This window comes from Thermobia domestica, chromosome 1 (assembly GCF_964235325.1).
Source record: "Thermobia domestica chromosome 1, izTheDome1.hap1.1, whole genome shotgun sequence".
NCBI lineage: Eukaryota > Metazoa > Arthropoda > Insecta > Zygentoma > Lepismatidae > Thermobia > Thermobia domestica.
In genome coordinates this window covers 389,352,201-389,366,251 of record NC_137454.1, presented here as the reverse complement: position 1 = coordinate 389,366,251, position 14,051 = coordinate 389,352,201, and the positions used below count along the sequence as shown (strand labels likewise).

The 14,051-nt window shown below is 36.9% G+C and overlaps 1 protein-coding gene across 1 annotated transcript in view; it reads right to left on the bottom strand.

The window, feature by feature from the left end:
* Window positions 1–1,757: 1,757 nt before the first annotated feature.
* Window positions 1,758–14,051, bottom strand: part of LOC145682881 (ionotropic receptor 84a-like) — a 62,565-nt gene continuing 50,271 nt past the window's right edge. The window contains exons 8-10 of the mRNA XM_081754245.1: window positions 8,280–8,488; window positions 3,203–3,471; window positions 1,758–2,062 (exon numbers count right to left, since the gene is read on the bottom strand). Coding sequence (XP_081610371.1) covers window positions 1,840–2,062; window positions 3,203–3,471; window positions 8,280–8,488 — 701 coding nt within the window. The 3' untranslated portion in view covers window positions 1,758–1,839. The remainder of the gene's footprint in view (window positions 2,063–3,202; window positions 3,472–8,279; window positions 8,489–14,051) is intronic.

Genomic DNA, 14,051 nt, shown 5'->3' with positions numbered 1-14,051 from the left:
GCGAAACTGCTTCAACAGCGTGGTGGTCTTCTGGGCCATATGCTTCTCGTTGGTGACGTCTTTTCTCTACCAGCCGCAAACTTTTGACACCATTCTGCGACATCCTGACGAGACATTATAATCTTTTTAAACCTCTACCGGCTGCCAGTGCATTTCATCCGCGGTTACATGTTTCGCCCACAGAAATCGAATAACTGAGCGGAGTTCTTCCGAAGACCAGTTTTCCAAACAAGTCACCATTTGTGTTTACCTACAACTAGCGCCAGGGGTGGCGGGTGGCTGAAAATACTGCACAGTTGCCAACTCCATGTATTAAAATTACCGCACACTCCTCATTTCTCTACAACAGACGAAACTCCAGAAATATCAGTCCTGTAACCTTAGTTTTTGATCCTCTCGTAACTTCACAGTACCTTAACGAACGGTCAAGGTTTCATTAGAAGTTGCGTCATCTAATTAGAGAGGTTATATTTGTTCGTACTGGCGACGAAGCAACGCCCGTTAAATATAGAAGGCGGGTAAGAATAGGCTATGATAGCAGTAAATAAAAACGAAAGAGAAAGATTAGAATTTTGATATGTGGTGTGATCAACTGAAACTTATTTGCAAACATTATCTGCGTATTAATGGTGTATCACTACCCTTTTATACACAATATCTGTGATGAGTGTTACAGCAAAGCGTTCAAACATTTGTGCCATTGTGTGACCAATCTACAAATGCCGTATAACTTGAAAGGTTGGCGTTCGAACCATTGACAATCGACGGCATTCATCTCGTCATATGAGTGAAAATCCTCCCTTTTCCCATAGATATGAAGCTCATAAGACAAAAGGTCAGGACTTCAGGAGGTTGACTCAACACTTCCCAATTGAATCTTCGGAAGAAGTCCTGAACGTCGCGTGCAACATACAGAGAAGTGTTATCGTACAACACAGTTACTCCAGAAATCAATAAAAGTCGTAAAGTATCATTTGACCCATTGCATCCCCTTGGCAACTTGAGTTGCCACGGAAATTTTTCGTCATGGGTTAACATTGCTGGTTTTAACCGTGAATTTGGAGTCTGTTTCCTCATAGCATTGTTCCAGTTTCTTTGTATGATATATTGATGCGGGGTTAACACTGTTTTTGAGTACAATGCGTTTTTAGGAGAAAGATTCAACTGGATTGATTTGAAAGACTCCAGAAGGAAAGATTGAAGGTCTGTAAAGGAAGGATTCATTGATTTGATTTATGTTTTTGCAGTATATTTTCTCTCTTAGAATTGTAACGTTTCAAAATGTGCCCTTTTTTAAATATGTGTGTGCCTATTTTCAACTTAAGTTGCCGGGCTAAAAGCAAGGAAAAATATATTTTTCAAAAATATTCTTATATCTATTTTAGAATACTATTAGGACCAAATAGATGAAAAAAAAACTTCAAAATACCAGTGGGGAATTCTGGGCATTAATGGGTTAATGCTTTGTTCTGGTTCCTTGAGGTTAAGCATACCGAAGGATTTTGAACTCTATTAAAAATGGTGGCCAAACAACAAGTCATCCGTCTCCAACTGATAGCACGTCAAAGGTCCAAGGAACGCTCCAACTTGTTTCCCTCCGTCGACATCCTGGAAATCCACTGCGATAGGAGGGTTCAAAAATATGTGCCAAAATTTCACTTCCATTGAAATGCGTATTCTAATGGCAGAAAGGGGTTCAAATCTTCCCCTATTCTCTGCGTGTAAAGAGTGGGCATTTCAGCTGTAAGACTCAGTTGGTTCAAATGTTTCTTCTGAAATTGAAAATAGAAATGAAACATCCACATTGATTTTTCATGAAGTTACTTTACTTGAAATATTTTACGCTGCCAATTGCTTTGATGTTTTGTGTCTATAATATATGAGTTCAATGCAGAGTATCCAAGTAGATAGAACAATCCCAGCTGCAAGTGTAGCAAATGCTGTGAACAGATCGTCTATTTCAACGCTGTAGTATTTTTGCACTGGTATACATTCAGGCATTCGGAGAAGCCATTTTTCCTTCCAGTGGCTGCGAAGGCCAGTCTCGTACAGTTTCAGGAAACTGAAAACGTAAACAACATCTGTTAATGCAGAGACCAATGTCTGAATTTACGAGGTTATATATATATATTTAAATACAATATGATCAAACTAGAAAACCATTGTATCAGAATTGACCTATTATTTCGCCTATTGTTTTCTTAACGACTCCCAGCACACACACGTGTACAACCCGGGTGCATATTCACTATAAAGAGTCCTCAAATGTGGTGCACATGTAAAGGTGAGGAATAGCATATGATTTGGGGGCTATGATGGTTCAGTGGTCGAGCACCCTGGCACATGTAGTCCCTAGTTCGATCCCAGCTCTCCCCAAGTGGATTGTGGTGGACAAATTTCGTGTTCGTGGATTCTTCTACTTTCATCATTCCACTATTATTATCCATATCATCTACGTAAGCATGTGTAAATTAGTTTATACCGGACATTCCATACGCATAGGTCCCCTTTTTGCCTAAGAAACAGTTGATATTTGTGAAAAATGCTGAAACCCGTACCCTGTTAATTTAAGGGGTTGACACTTCGAACAGAGGTATGTGAACTCAAAATTTTTATATAGGAAAAAAGTTCGAGCAATATAGTGCTTAAAAATTATTTGCAGAGGAATATTTTTGAACTTTCGATATCTCTACGTATTGTCTATTTAAAATGTTGGATATGTAGATGAATTTTGAAATTTTCCGTCATGTTGGATGCAGATCACGTAGAGAAGTCATACCAAAATTTTTGCCTTATAAAGAGTTTTCACACGGTAGATAAAATGGTCAGAGAGAGGAACAAACGAAGATGTTTTGAAACAACTAGGAGAGAAGAGAACACTTCTAGCCACCGTCCTTCGTAGAAAATCCAATTGGATTGGACATATTTTGCAAAGAGTTGGCTTCTTTATGCCGTCATAGAAGGAAAGAGAGGAATAGGAAGAAGAACACTACTGATCGATGATTTTAAGAATAGAAAAAAAATATATTGGAAGTTAAAAGAGGAAGCTGAAGATCGATAAACGTGGAATATTTCTAGGCCCAACCCTTTTTTTTTAAAGAAAAAATTATTAGTTCCAGGATCTGCTAAAAGGCGGAATACTTGACAATAATAATATCATAAAAGAAATTTTTAGTGCATGCTAGTACTAAAATACTCGTACCTGTAGTTAATAACTTCTCGCAAAGGTGAGTTTTTGGGAAGCATGACTCCTTGTCGTTGTAAAGTGAATGGCACAGGCATTTCTGTGATTTCGCAAGCAGTCTCCACGGGCAGCACTTTGAGAGCTTTTCGTGCTGCAAAATTATCTCCAATGTACGCCATGTTGTTTCTTCTCATCTTCCTGAAGGCTTCAGAAGCTGTTTGGAAACTATCTCCCGCCTTCAAATATCGCTGGCTGTATAAAGCTCTTACTACTTCTACAGATGAATGCTGTAAATAAATGATAAACGTTTATTAAAATAACCATTCCAGTTATGTCAATAACAAAGGAAAGCTAAATAGGAAAAATAAAATGAAATCTTTGTTTTACGTCCCACGGTTATGCCGGTTAGGCTAAAGGAGACGATGATGATGAGAGATGAGTGAAAAATGGTGGAATGAAGAAAGTGGGAGAACCCCGAGAAAACCCACCAGTACGGTGTTTGTCCACCATAAAGTCCACACGGCGCGAGCTGGGATCGAACCCCAGGGACCCGAAGCATCGGAGGTGAACGCTCTACCACTGAGCCACCGCGTCCGCATGAAAGGTAAATAGTAAAGTAATGCCATGACACCGATACACAGTAGTCTACAAGACTCGGTAGAAGGTATAAAATTTGAAGTCAGGGTAAAGATACAGGGTAGAACTATACTAGCAGCCAGATATACCCAGAAATTTTTGTTAGGAGGGGCTTACGTCTATGTTGTTAAACAGGTGTAATTTTGCTTCCGAAAGACGGTAAGTAATCTGACCTTGCTCATAAACAAATAATCACCTCGGTCCGCCAAGTTTGTTTACATTGTTCGCGCTGCTTTAAGTGGTTAACGATTAAACTAAGTGAATCAAGCAATATCAAATCTTAATGAATAATTTACATTATGACACTGTTTTGAACATAAAATCAGTAATATTATCATTTTTTGTAGAATAACAAAAGTATGCATATGCAGTTACTTTTCACGCACCCGGTACAAGATGTTACCAGAATTTCAAAGTTGAATAACTTCATGCTCATCTTAAATGCAATTGATTTACGCCTCATGTGCGACAGCATTTGTTTCCACCAAATAATTACAAACTGTTTTCCATGCGAAAGGTGTTAATACAACTGAAATTTAACACAGACTAGTGGTAATAGGAATACTATCACTTTGCGTGTTATTTCAACATCAAGCATCTGGTGTTGCGGTTAGCACAGGCCGGGGTGGGACCGGCTTGACACAATGCCCTTGTTGAACGGTGTGGAAATAACACTGCTGTAGTGTTAAAGTCCTAAAGTGAATGAACGAAGGAGAGCGGAAACAGTAACAGCATTATGGTATTTTTTCAAAAGATATCCTCCCAGCTTGCACAAGTAACATAAACCATTGAAACATTAACGTTAATAACTATAGAGGTAAAAGTGGTATTGTGGAACCCTGCACATCGCAGCTTGCAAGCGCTGCAGCCTACTGGAAAGAGCGAGAAATTATGCATTTAGTTATGCAGTAGCTCAGTGTAGATCTCGAGTTCAGTTCGATGAGACACGTGCGTGTAGAGGAAGTTATTTTGATTTTCTTCTTTAGTGAACTTTTTGCAAGGTAAGATTCGTATTGTAACTTGATGTACTGTTATTGATTGTAGATACCAAATGATTTGCTTATGGTAATCTATCATAGTTATAGGTTTTTTTCTTACTTTAATGACCTAAGTTATCTTTCAAAAGTAAAGTGTAAGGACAAGTAAAAATCCAATACGTCGAAGATAGTAATGTGGAACCTCTTATCAAACTTTACCAACATTTTTCTGCAAATCACTAATTAGTGTCTTACATCATTCCAGATGCCCAGGAAACAACTAGGACCAAAACCGAAGAGTGTTTTGAAGAAATGGGATAGTGAAAAGAAGATTGATGCATTCAAAGATGTTCGAGCGAAGAGAATAGGACTGAAAAAAGGAATAAATAAGTACAATGTTTCACAAACAACGCCAAGGGCGCCGATCCCGGAGGGGCCAAGGGGGCCGGGCCCCCCGAAGCCCATGTGGACCCCCTCATTGTATTTATAAATTTACTATGTTTGGCATAATTTGAATGTTACTTGTCATAAAATCTTCATATATGCTTCCTGCATCTGAATGGGCTCCCCCAAATTTACAGAGAAATCGGCGCCCTTGAACAACGCTACAAAGATTTGTAAAGAAGACATCTCTCTCCTGGAAAATGTGTCCAGTTAAAAACAGGACGTAGAGCTTTAATGCGTGCGAAGATGGAGCAGCAGTTAGTTAATTAGTTAGTTAGTTACTAGAAATGAAAAGTTGGTGCTATAGTTTGACTCGGATGGATGTAAGAAGAATAGCATATCAATTAGCTGCAAGAAATAACATTGACCATGCCTTTGGAAGTAATGAAGTTGCAAGGAGCATGGTTTGGCCATTTCATGCGAAGACATAAAGATATACTAACAATCCACAAGCCCACAGGAACATCTTATGCACTAGCAAGTGGCCTCAATAAAGAGTCAGTTTCTGTATTTTTTGATATGCTTGAAGCAGAATACGAGAAGCACCAGTATGACCCAGGTAGAGTATTTAATGTAGATGAAAGCGGTCTATATGTTGTACAAAGCAAAATATCACACGTGGTAGGAATAAAAGGCAAGCGACTGTAACAGCAGCTAGCAGCTGTAACAAAGAATTAGCGCTACATTCAAAAGATGAACAGGAAGCCAGTTCCACCAGGAGTGTTCTCGTGTCTTCTCAAGAAATCAATCCAACCTAAGTTTACGAGAAAGCGTTCTGATAGTGGACGGAAGGTATCCAGTGCATTAGTTCTTACAGCTTCATCTTACAAGTTAGCATTGGAGAGAGGATATTGCACACAGCTAAGGAAAACAATGCAAAGCCGTTGAAGAATTGTCTCAAATTAAAGAAGAATGCAACAGCTGCAGAACAAGTGACAAAAACTGAATGTAAACGGAAGCTCTTACTTGAAGTTGCATCTGCTTCTGAAGAAGAGTCAATTAATTATGGTATTAAGTATCCCGGTTGAAAAGGTTTGTGCCAACACTAACGATGTAACGTGTATATTTTGCGGACAGTCATTTTCTAAAGACACCAGAGTCGAGTTGTGGATTCAATGTGTATGTTGTGAATTGTGGTGTCATGTTTATTGTTCAGGATGTGAAAAAGACATATACATCTATGACTTTTGTCAGTAAATAGATAGTAGAGAGCTTTTCCTACATAATCGACAATAGCGTGGATTGCCTTTTGTAGATCTATTATAGGGAATGTAAACTTAGGTACCTTAATAAACTAGTACATTCGCTGTAAATACCAGTCTGCATTTCATTTGGTAAAATTTTTAATTCTTATAAGTATATTGATATTGGGATTCCACATTACCATATTACTTTTGAAACGACCAAATTTGGAATGTTCTCGAAAATGTAAATTATTTTTAGGTAATTATGCACATTATCTCAATTTGATGATATGTTGCAAAGGTAAACACATTACAGATTGTGTGTACAAAGTTTGAGTGTATTTTATGCCACACATTGTACATGCCAAAAACAAAATGGGGTTCCACAATACTACATTTACCTCTATTATTCGTCAGTAATCGGCTAATTTCGTTTTAATTTGCTAATGAAAATGACTTAGCACCGGATCATAACCAGTTCAAAATACGAGTCAGAGGGATACTTCTATAGTGTAATTTTCAGCGTACACATTACCTTGACGGATAAATATCTAAATGACCAACATATATGTTTTCTGAACTATGAGCAAAGTTTCACACAGTGTATTTTATAGTTTTTGTCTAATTGTGTGAGGATTTGAATTTTCTGACAAGATTTACATAACCATAAGTGCTTCCATCTATTTTTATGTATTCTTACATTTTTTCTTAGCGAATGAACCCATATTTTAAGACTCTTGTCTTGTCTTGATCCTCCTTCGAGGAATAAAGTTTTAGAGTCGCAGCTTAATCAAGGCAAGGTCGACTATATCACTGATTATTGCTTTAAAATAAAAATGTATCACAAAAGTGTATCAAAAAATGACCCGCCCAATATGGACGATTAGCCGGTCAACAGTTAACTTGTTTTTCAATTTATATAATGTGTAGAAGGAACAAAAGTGGCGCCAAACATAGTAAAAATATTTGTAACACATTAAAGATTGTAATTAAATGGAAAATAAACTTAAGTAAAAATTGTTTAAAGATAAAAAATAATAAAAAAAAAGAAGAGCAACGCTCCCAGCAACTTTGTAGTATGGCGTCCATCTTAACTCTACCATTTTAAGACTCTTCAAACTGGATCAAAGCCAAGAACGTTTAAGACTGCGTTTAATTACTTTGATGACCACTTTCCAATGTTCTTCTTTCATTTAGGAAGCATGGTTGCCAAATCGCGATATTTGAGTCAACTATGTTCATCTCTCTTGCTAAGTATACTTCATTCCTCGTAATGATTTGTAATCTTTTTATGACACATTTTATTATTCCTCATAATAGTTATATGTCTAATTAAGAAGCTAGAAAATGCTTTTGTAAACATGGTTGTTTAACGAATGTATATGCTACAAGACAAATTCACCAAAATGATTCCATAATAGGCCTATCAGTAACCAAGGGTTTCATTCAGTAGTGGTTTGCGACAACGTAGCGCAAAATTTCCTATAATGGGCATAGCACACACATACAATTGAATGTTCCTCAAATTTTGCAAAGCCTAAAATGGAATGACAATCCATGTCAGGTAATTGATTTGACGACTACCATTTTAACCTGTTTCTTGCATTTGTTAGGTTACGTTGTGGTCCGCAAATTTTGCGAAGCCTGAAATGGAATGAGGCCCCATGTCAGGTAATTGATTTAACGATTACCATTTTAACAATGTACTCCAAAATTCGTTGGTCTTGAAGTAGCACCAGATATGTATGGCAAAATTTAACACAACTATTGGAACATAGATCTATTATGTTGAATTGGCGCAGCCATTATTTTTACCGTGTATTATCTTGTACTAATAAGAATCTTTCTTCTTACCTGTAGCGTGTCATGTGTAACAGGGTAGTCTAGGATTCCTATTCGCAGATTACTATGAAATAAACCTCTTAGCGATGTGATAGGTAATACATTTGTGGAAAGGACTGAAACCAGAGCTGCTGAATACGCCGTGTAAACCAAGATTCCTGCGCACAGACCAGACATAAACACAATTCTCAGAGACCAGCATGTAGGAGTACACCACCAACCTGTCAAATACACAACAAAATAAAACTAGTACACAATGTATATAGTTCGTTGGATATGAAGAAAAATTCAGATTTGCCACTCATTGAAGCTGGTTTGTTGAAAGAAGTAATGATCATGCTGTTAGTAAAACGTGCTTACGCTTGAATAAACTTCTATAGAATAAACTGCAATAATTACTATTCAATTATATTTAGTAATTAACGAAATTAACATCGAGAAATTCCCGCTTTTGCCTTCTACTAGCTTTCGTGAACAGCAACTGATGCAAGAATTACAATAAGCGATGATCTAACCCAGCGTTTCCCAACCGGTGTGCCGCGGCACACTGGTGTGCCGCAAATGGGCCGCTGGTGTGCCGCGAGGAAATCGAAACAAATTATTAATTCTGTAGGAACCAAATTGCAAGACATAATGGAAAATGTATATTTGTATTTCACATTACTATGAACCTCTACTATAAATCTACAATTTTAAGTTTCATAATGTTACTTTTCTGTACATTTTTAATGCGGAAAAACGTATTTATCATTGTCATGACCATTATTGCTTCTTTATTGTTGCAGACTATTTCGTAATTTGAAATTTTAATATATCATTTAATAAATTCACAGAGCAAACATGTATACAAATTACCTACATTTGTGTTTTAAAAGTAAAGGAGATTTGTTTATTTGTTCGTTATTTAGTGATCTTCCCTTTTAGTTAAAGGTTAGATACAGTTTTTGAAAGAGAAAGTGGATTTTTAAAAACCCGAATCCTACATTTCATTGCAATTGTTTTCTATTTTAAAATTAGAATGAAAAATAAGCATAATGAATTACCACGGGGGAAAGTCAGTGATCGAGCTTTCTTCTCTGTAAGAAGGAGATCAGTAATAACGTAAAAATACCACGGTATTTTATATTTACAAATAATAATAGTAATTATATATATATATATATATATATATATATATATATATATATATATATATATATATATATATATATATACTATGGGTGTGCCGCGAGAATTCAAGTTACATCTGTAGTGTGCCGCAAGTTGAAAAAGGTTGGGAAACGCTGATCTAACCAATGAAGTTAAACGAATTAAGGCTTCGTTTTCTACCTTTCTCCAAGCTCCTAGCTACACTTCAAACAATTTCGTCTGGCAAAAGTTCAGTTCTAAGAATTTTAACTATATAAATCCTATACGAAGGCTAAATAAAATGTTCTACTTGGTATATAACATTGATACCGTAATAACGATAAATAGTGTCTTAATCTGAATAAATATATTCTCGAGGAGTCCGACAAAGCTATCAGACTTTTGTAAGGAACTGCTGAGGCTGATAACAGACTTTCACTGTCACTGGTTTCCGTCTTAATTTATGCCTTCTTCTCCCCCTTTCTTTTAGAAGAAGCTCACCGTGCAGTGGATATGGACTGTATCGATATACAGTACTTTTACAACTGCTGCAAATGTTGCCATTTTCTTTTCATATGTCCTTAGGGGATGGCATAGATGTCTTCAGAGGAGGTGTTTCGTTCAGCGGGAACATTTAATTTTTCCTCCGGTATTTTCATTGAGGTTAAGTCATTGCTGTTTTTTTTTTTTAAGAAACCAGACAGAAGATTCAAAAAAAAAGTTTCTCCTATCACAGTCAGCTTATCTTGCCATTACGGATGATGGGAGCTCCTCTAGCACTATACGACGGATGTCAGAAAGCCAATGATTCATTTTTGATGAAGCCCCAATGATTCAATTTTGATAAAGCTCCAATGATTCAATTTTGACGAAGCTCCAATGATTCAATTTTGATAAAGCTCCAATGATTCAATTTTGACGAAGCTCCAATTATTCAATTTTGATAAACCTCCAATGATTCAATTTTGACGAAGCTTCATTGATTCAATTTTGATAAAACTCCAATGATTCAATTTTGACGAAGCTTCAATGATTCAATTTTGATAAAGCTCCAGTGATTCAATTTTAATAAAGTTCCAATGATTCAATTTTGATAAAGCTCCAATGATTCAATTTTGACGAAGCTCCAATGATTCAATTTTGATAAAGCTCCAGTGATTCAATTTTGACGAAGCTCCAATTATTCAATTTTGATAAACCTCCAATGATTCCATTTTGACTAAGCTTCAATGATTCAATTTTGATAAAACTCCAATGATTCAATTTTGATAAAGCTCTAATGATTCAATTTTGATAAAGTTCCAATGATTCAATTTTGATAAAACTCCAATGATTCAATTTTGATAAAGCTCCAATGATTCAATTTTGATAAAGCTCACCACTACAACGTTATTTTTCGGTACATACCCAAGTTATCGACGTATGTAATAATCAAGGAATTCAACATTCATTTTAGATACCAGTTTTCATAACAGCGCCTCCAGTCTCTGCATGTCTGATAAAAGTTTGTCAACAGTAGTTCCTCCCTTGCATCTACAACACACTTGAGACTGCTGTGCTTCCTGCAAGACGCTGTCCAGAGATTTTGGAAGTTGTCATTAGAGAGCATTACCTTTCTGACGGGGCCATAGGATTCCGCTTTCGGCGATAGTAAAGTATTGCACACCATGCTCAACATACAAAAGTCTATCTGTCCCAAAGTTACCTCGGTTATCCCAAACTAACCCCACGATAGCTTGAATTCTTTGTGCTGAATATAAAATTAAGTTCAATAATTTGTATATAAGACATGTACTGAATATATGATTATGCAATGGCAAACTCGCTCTTATAGCTACTCGTCTAATTTCAAATACAACTCCTGACATAGTCATCTCCTCATCCAATCTTATATCACATTGCACAGTCGAAATTCTTGATACCTTAGGCAGTGACCAAGCCCACACCAAAGTGATATATCAACCACGGGCTCTCAATCACTCGTGTTCACAAGTACCAGCTTACGATTCGATAAAGCCAAATGGAAATGTACCGCCGTCACATCACCCACTGTACTACTCATCTCACCGAGCCTACCACAGAAGAGGACTTATATACTACTGTTGACAACTTTACATCAGTCATCCAAGGAATGAGCACCTTATATATACCAACTACTACAATCTAAACTACCTCCACTGTATTTCACCTTAATCCATCGCTCACGACAATTGTACACCCTGGAAAACTTCCAAAACATGAACGTTCTCTAAATCTAACAAACCTGCGCAAGATATTGCTTCCTACCGACCAATCCAACTAACTTCTACACTCAGTAAAATTTTAGAACGTATTCTAGTAAAATGTTTGTATCATTATATTACTGACAATCACCTTCTTTCATTAACACAAGCAGGTTTCAGGCCATCATTTTCCATAAACAATCAACTCCTAAGACTGACAACTCTCATCACTGAACATTACAATTCGAACAAACCTTCTTGTTTAGACCTATTTGATTTAGAGAAAGCTTTCGATAAGGTCTGGCATACTGGACTTATCTATAAATTACTCAAACTTCGTTTTCCTATCGTATACATTCGTCTCTTCTGCAATTTCATTACCAACCATCTTGCTTACATCTCCGTTAACGACTCTTTATCTTATCTTATTTTTCTCCTATCCAGCGTACCACAAGGATCTGCATTGTCCCCATTACTATATCTTCTTCATGTCACTGATATGCCTCGATTACCTGATCACACACATATATTTCAATATGCTGATGACACGGCTTTTCTCACTCTCGTAAATACCATTCAACATATTAATACTCTCCTTCAGACTGCAATCGATAGTTTCACTACGTAGTGTACTAGGTGAAGACTTACAATCAATGCCGCCAAGACCCAAGCAATAGTCTTTTTTATCACGTAGACGTTCCTCTCGAGTTCAAAGAAACCAGTAGAAACTCTCTCTTCGCGTAGATAACGTCGCACTATGATCCAGCAATACCGTTACTTACCTAGGCACCACATATGACCGGCATCTAACTTGGAATAAACATCTAAAACATATCACTACTAAAGCCCACAATCGCCATAAGAGCCTGCCTTTACAAAATCTACCATTTTTCTTTTGCTTGTTTATTCATAAGTGAAAGGAGATAATGAAATGCAACTTACCACAATCATAGATAATGTTATTCTACAACAAAAAATATGAACCTGAAAAATTTTCAGTGTTGCCATCCATAGAAATTGCAGTGTTGCCAGAATTACAACGCCCCTAAAATCTAAGTTACGGCAGTGACTAGGGGAACGAACTCAACTGCATTTGCTTACGTATCATGTTGTTTTTTGTTTCCTGTGAACTACTTTTTAAATAATAGTTGTATTTAGTTTGTAATAAACAAAATAGTTTTAACATACACATATTAAAATTAAATAATAATGTTATTTAAAAAGGCTCGCTTATGAATAAATAAGCAAAAGAAAAATGGTAAATTTTGAATTATTTTTAGTATGGCAGACTCTTAATCTGCTTAAGCGATTAACTGGTACAACGTGGGGACAACGGCTGCACACAATTCTCAATACTTACAAAGTATTTTTACGCCCAATATTGACTTATGAATTTACAGCCTGGATAGCCACTCTAGAAAAATTCTGTAATAAACTTCTTACCCTAGAACGCCATGCCGGCATTCGTGTTGCATACCGGATCAGGTTGCCTAGTCCTACTCAAGAGTTATACCGTCTTATTTCTTTTCCCACCTTGCAATACCACATTGAAAAACTCCGCCTTACATATATAACTAAACGCTTCCAAACACAACATCCTTTACTTCAAGACGCCATACGGCATCTTGCACTCCATCCTACCAGGCCCGTATCCACGGGGGACTAGGGTAGGCCGCTCCCCTTAAATTTTCACTGCCTCCCTAAACTTTTCATGATAGGCTTGCAAATGAACTATAATATGGTTGGGTCGCCCCCCTAACTTCTACCCCCTCTACATTTTTGGATTGGCTACCGGCCTGCATCCTACGCCTCACAGACATCTCCATCCTCCATTGTCATTCCTTTTTACGTTGTATCACTACTCTCTACCGCCCGGAGATTCCACATTATTGCTCATCGCTGACTATGCTATTCATAAACATCTTCCATTCATCCACCCATCTTTTCATGCACAGTAATTCCCTTTGACTTTAACATGGGCCTCCCTCGTCTCTCATTATCGTCTAGATTTGCCCCTAGGCAGAAGATAGTTTCATTTGTCCTGCTAACATAACCTCGTGTTGTCCTGTGTACCGCACTTCGCCTCATAACTCATCTTCATCATTCAGATATATTATGTTTACGTCGATCGTATGTGATACTTCTCACCAATATGACTACTTTCATCTATTACAATCGTCAGGTGTATTTTTTGTATATAATTAGCAATGTATAATTTTTCCCTTCCACTTCCTAATGTTAAGGAATAAATTTCCTTAAATCTGATACCTTGAACTGCTGATGGTAATAAAGTTAAGTAGAAACACTTAGCCCAGACATACCTTTCCTCAATACAATAATTCCTTCACACCACGCACCTTACAGAGGGCGTAACCCTCTTCAAGGTAGCTAGCCATATGGCTAGCAAGTAAAAAAAAAATCGTGCTTATATTTT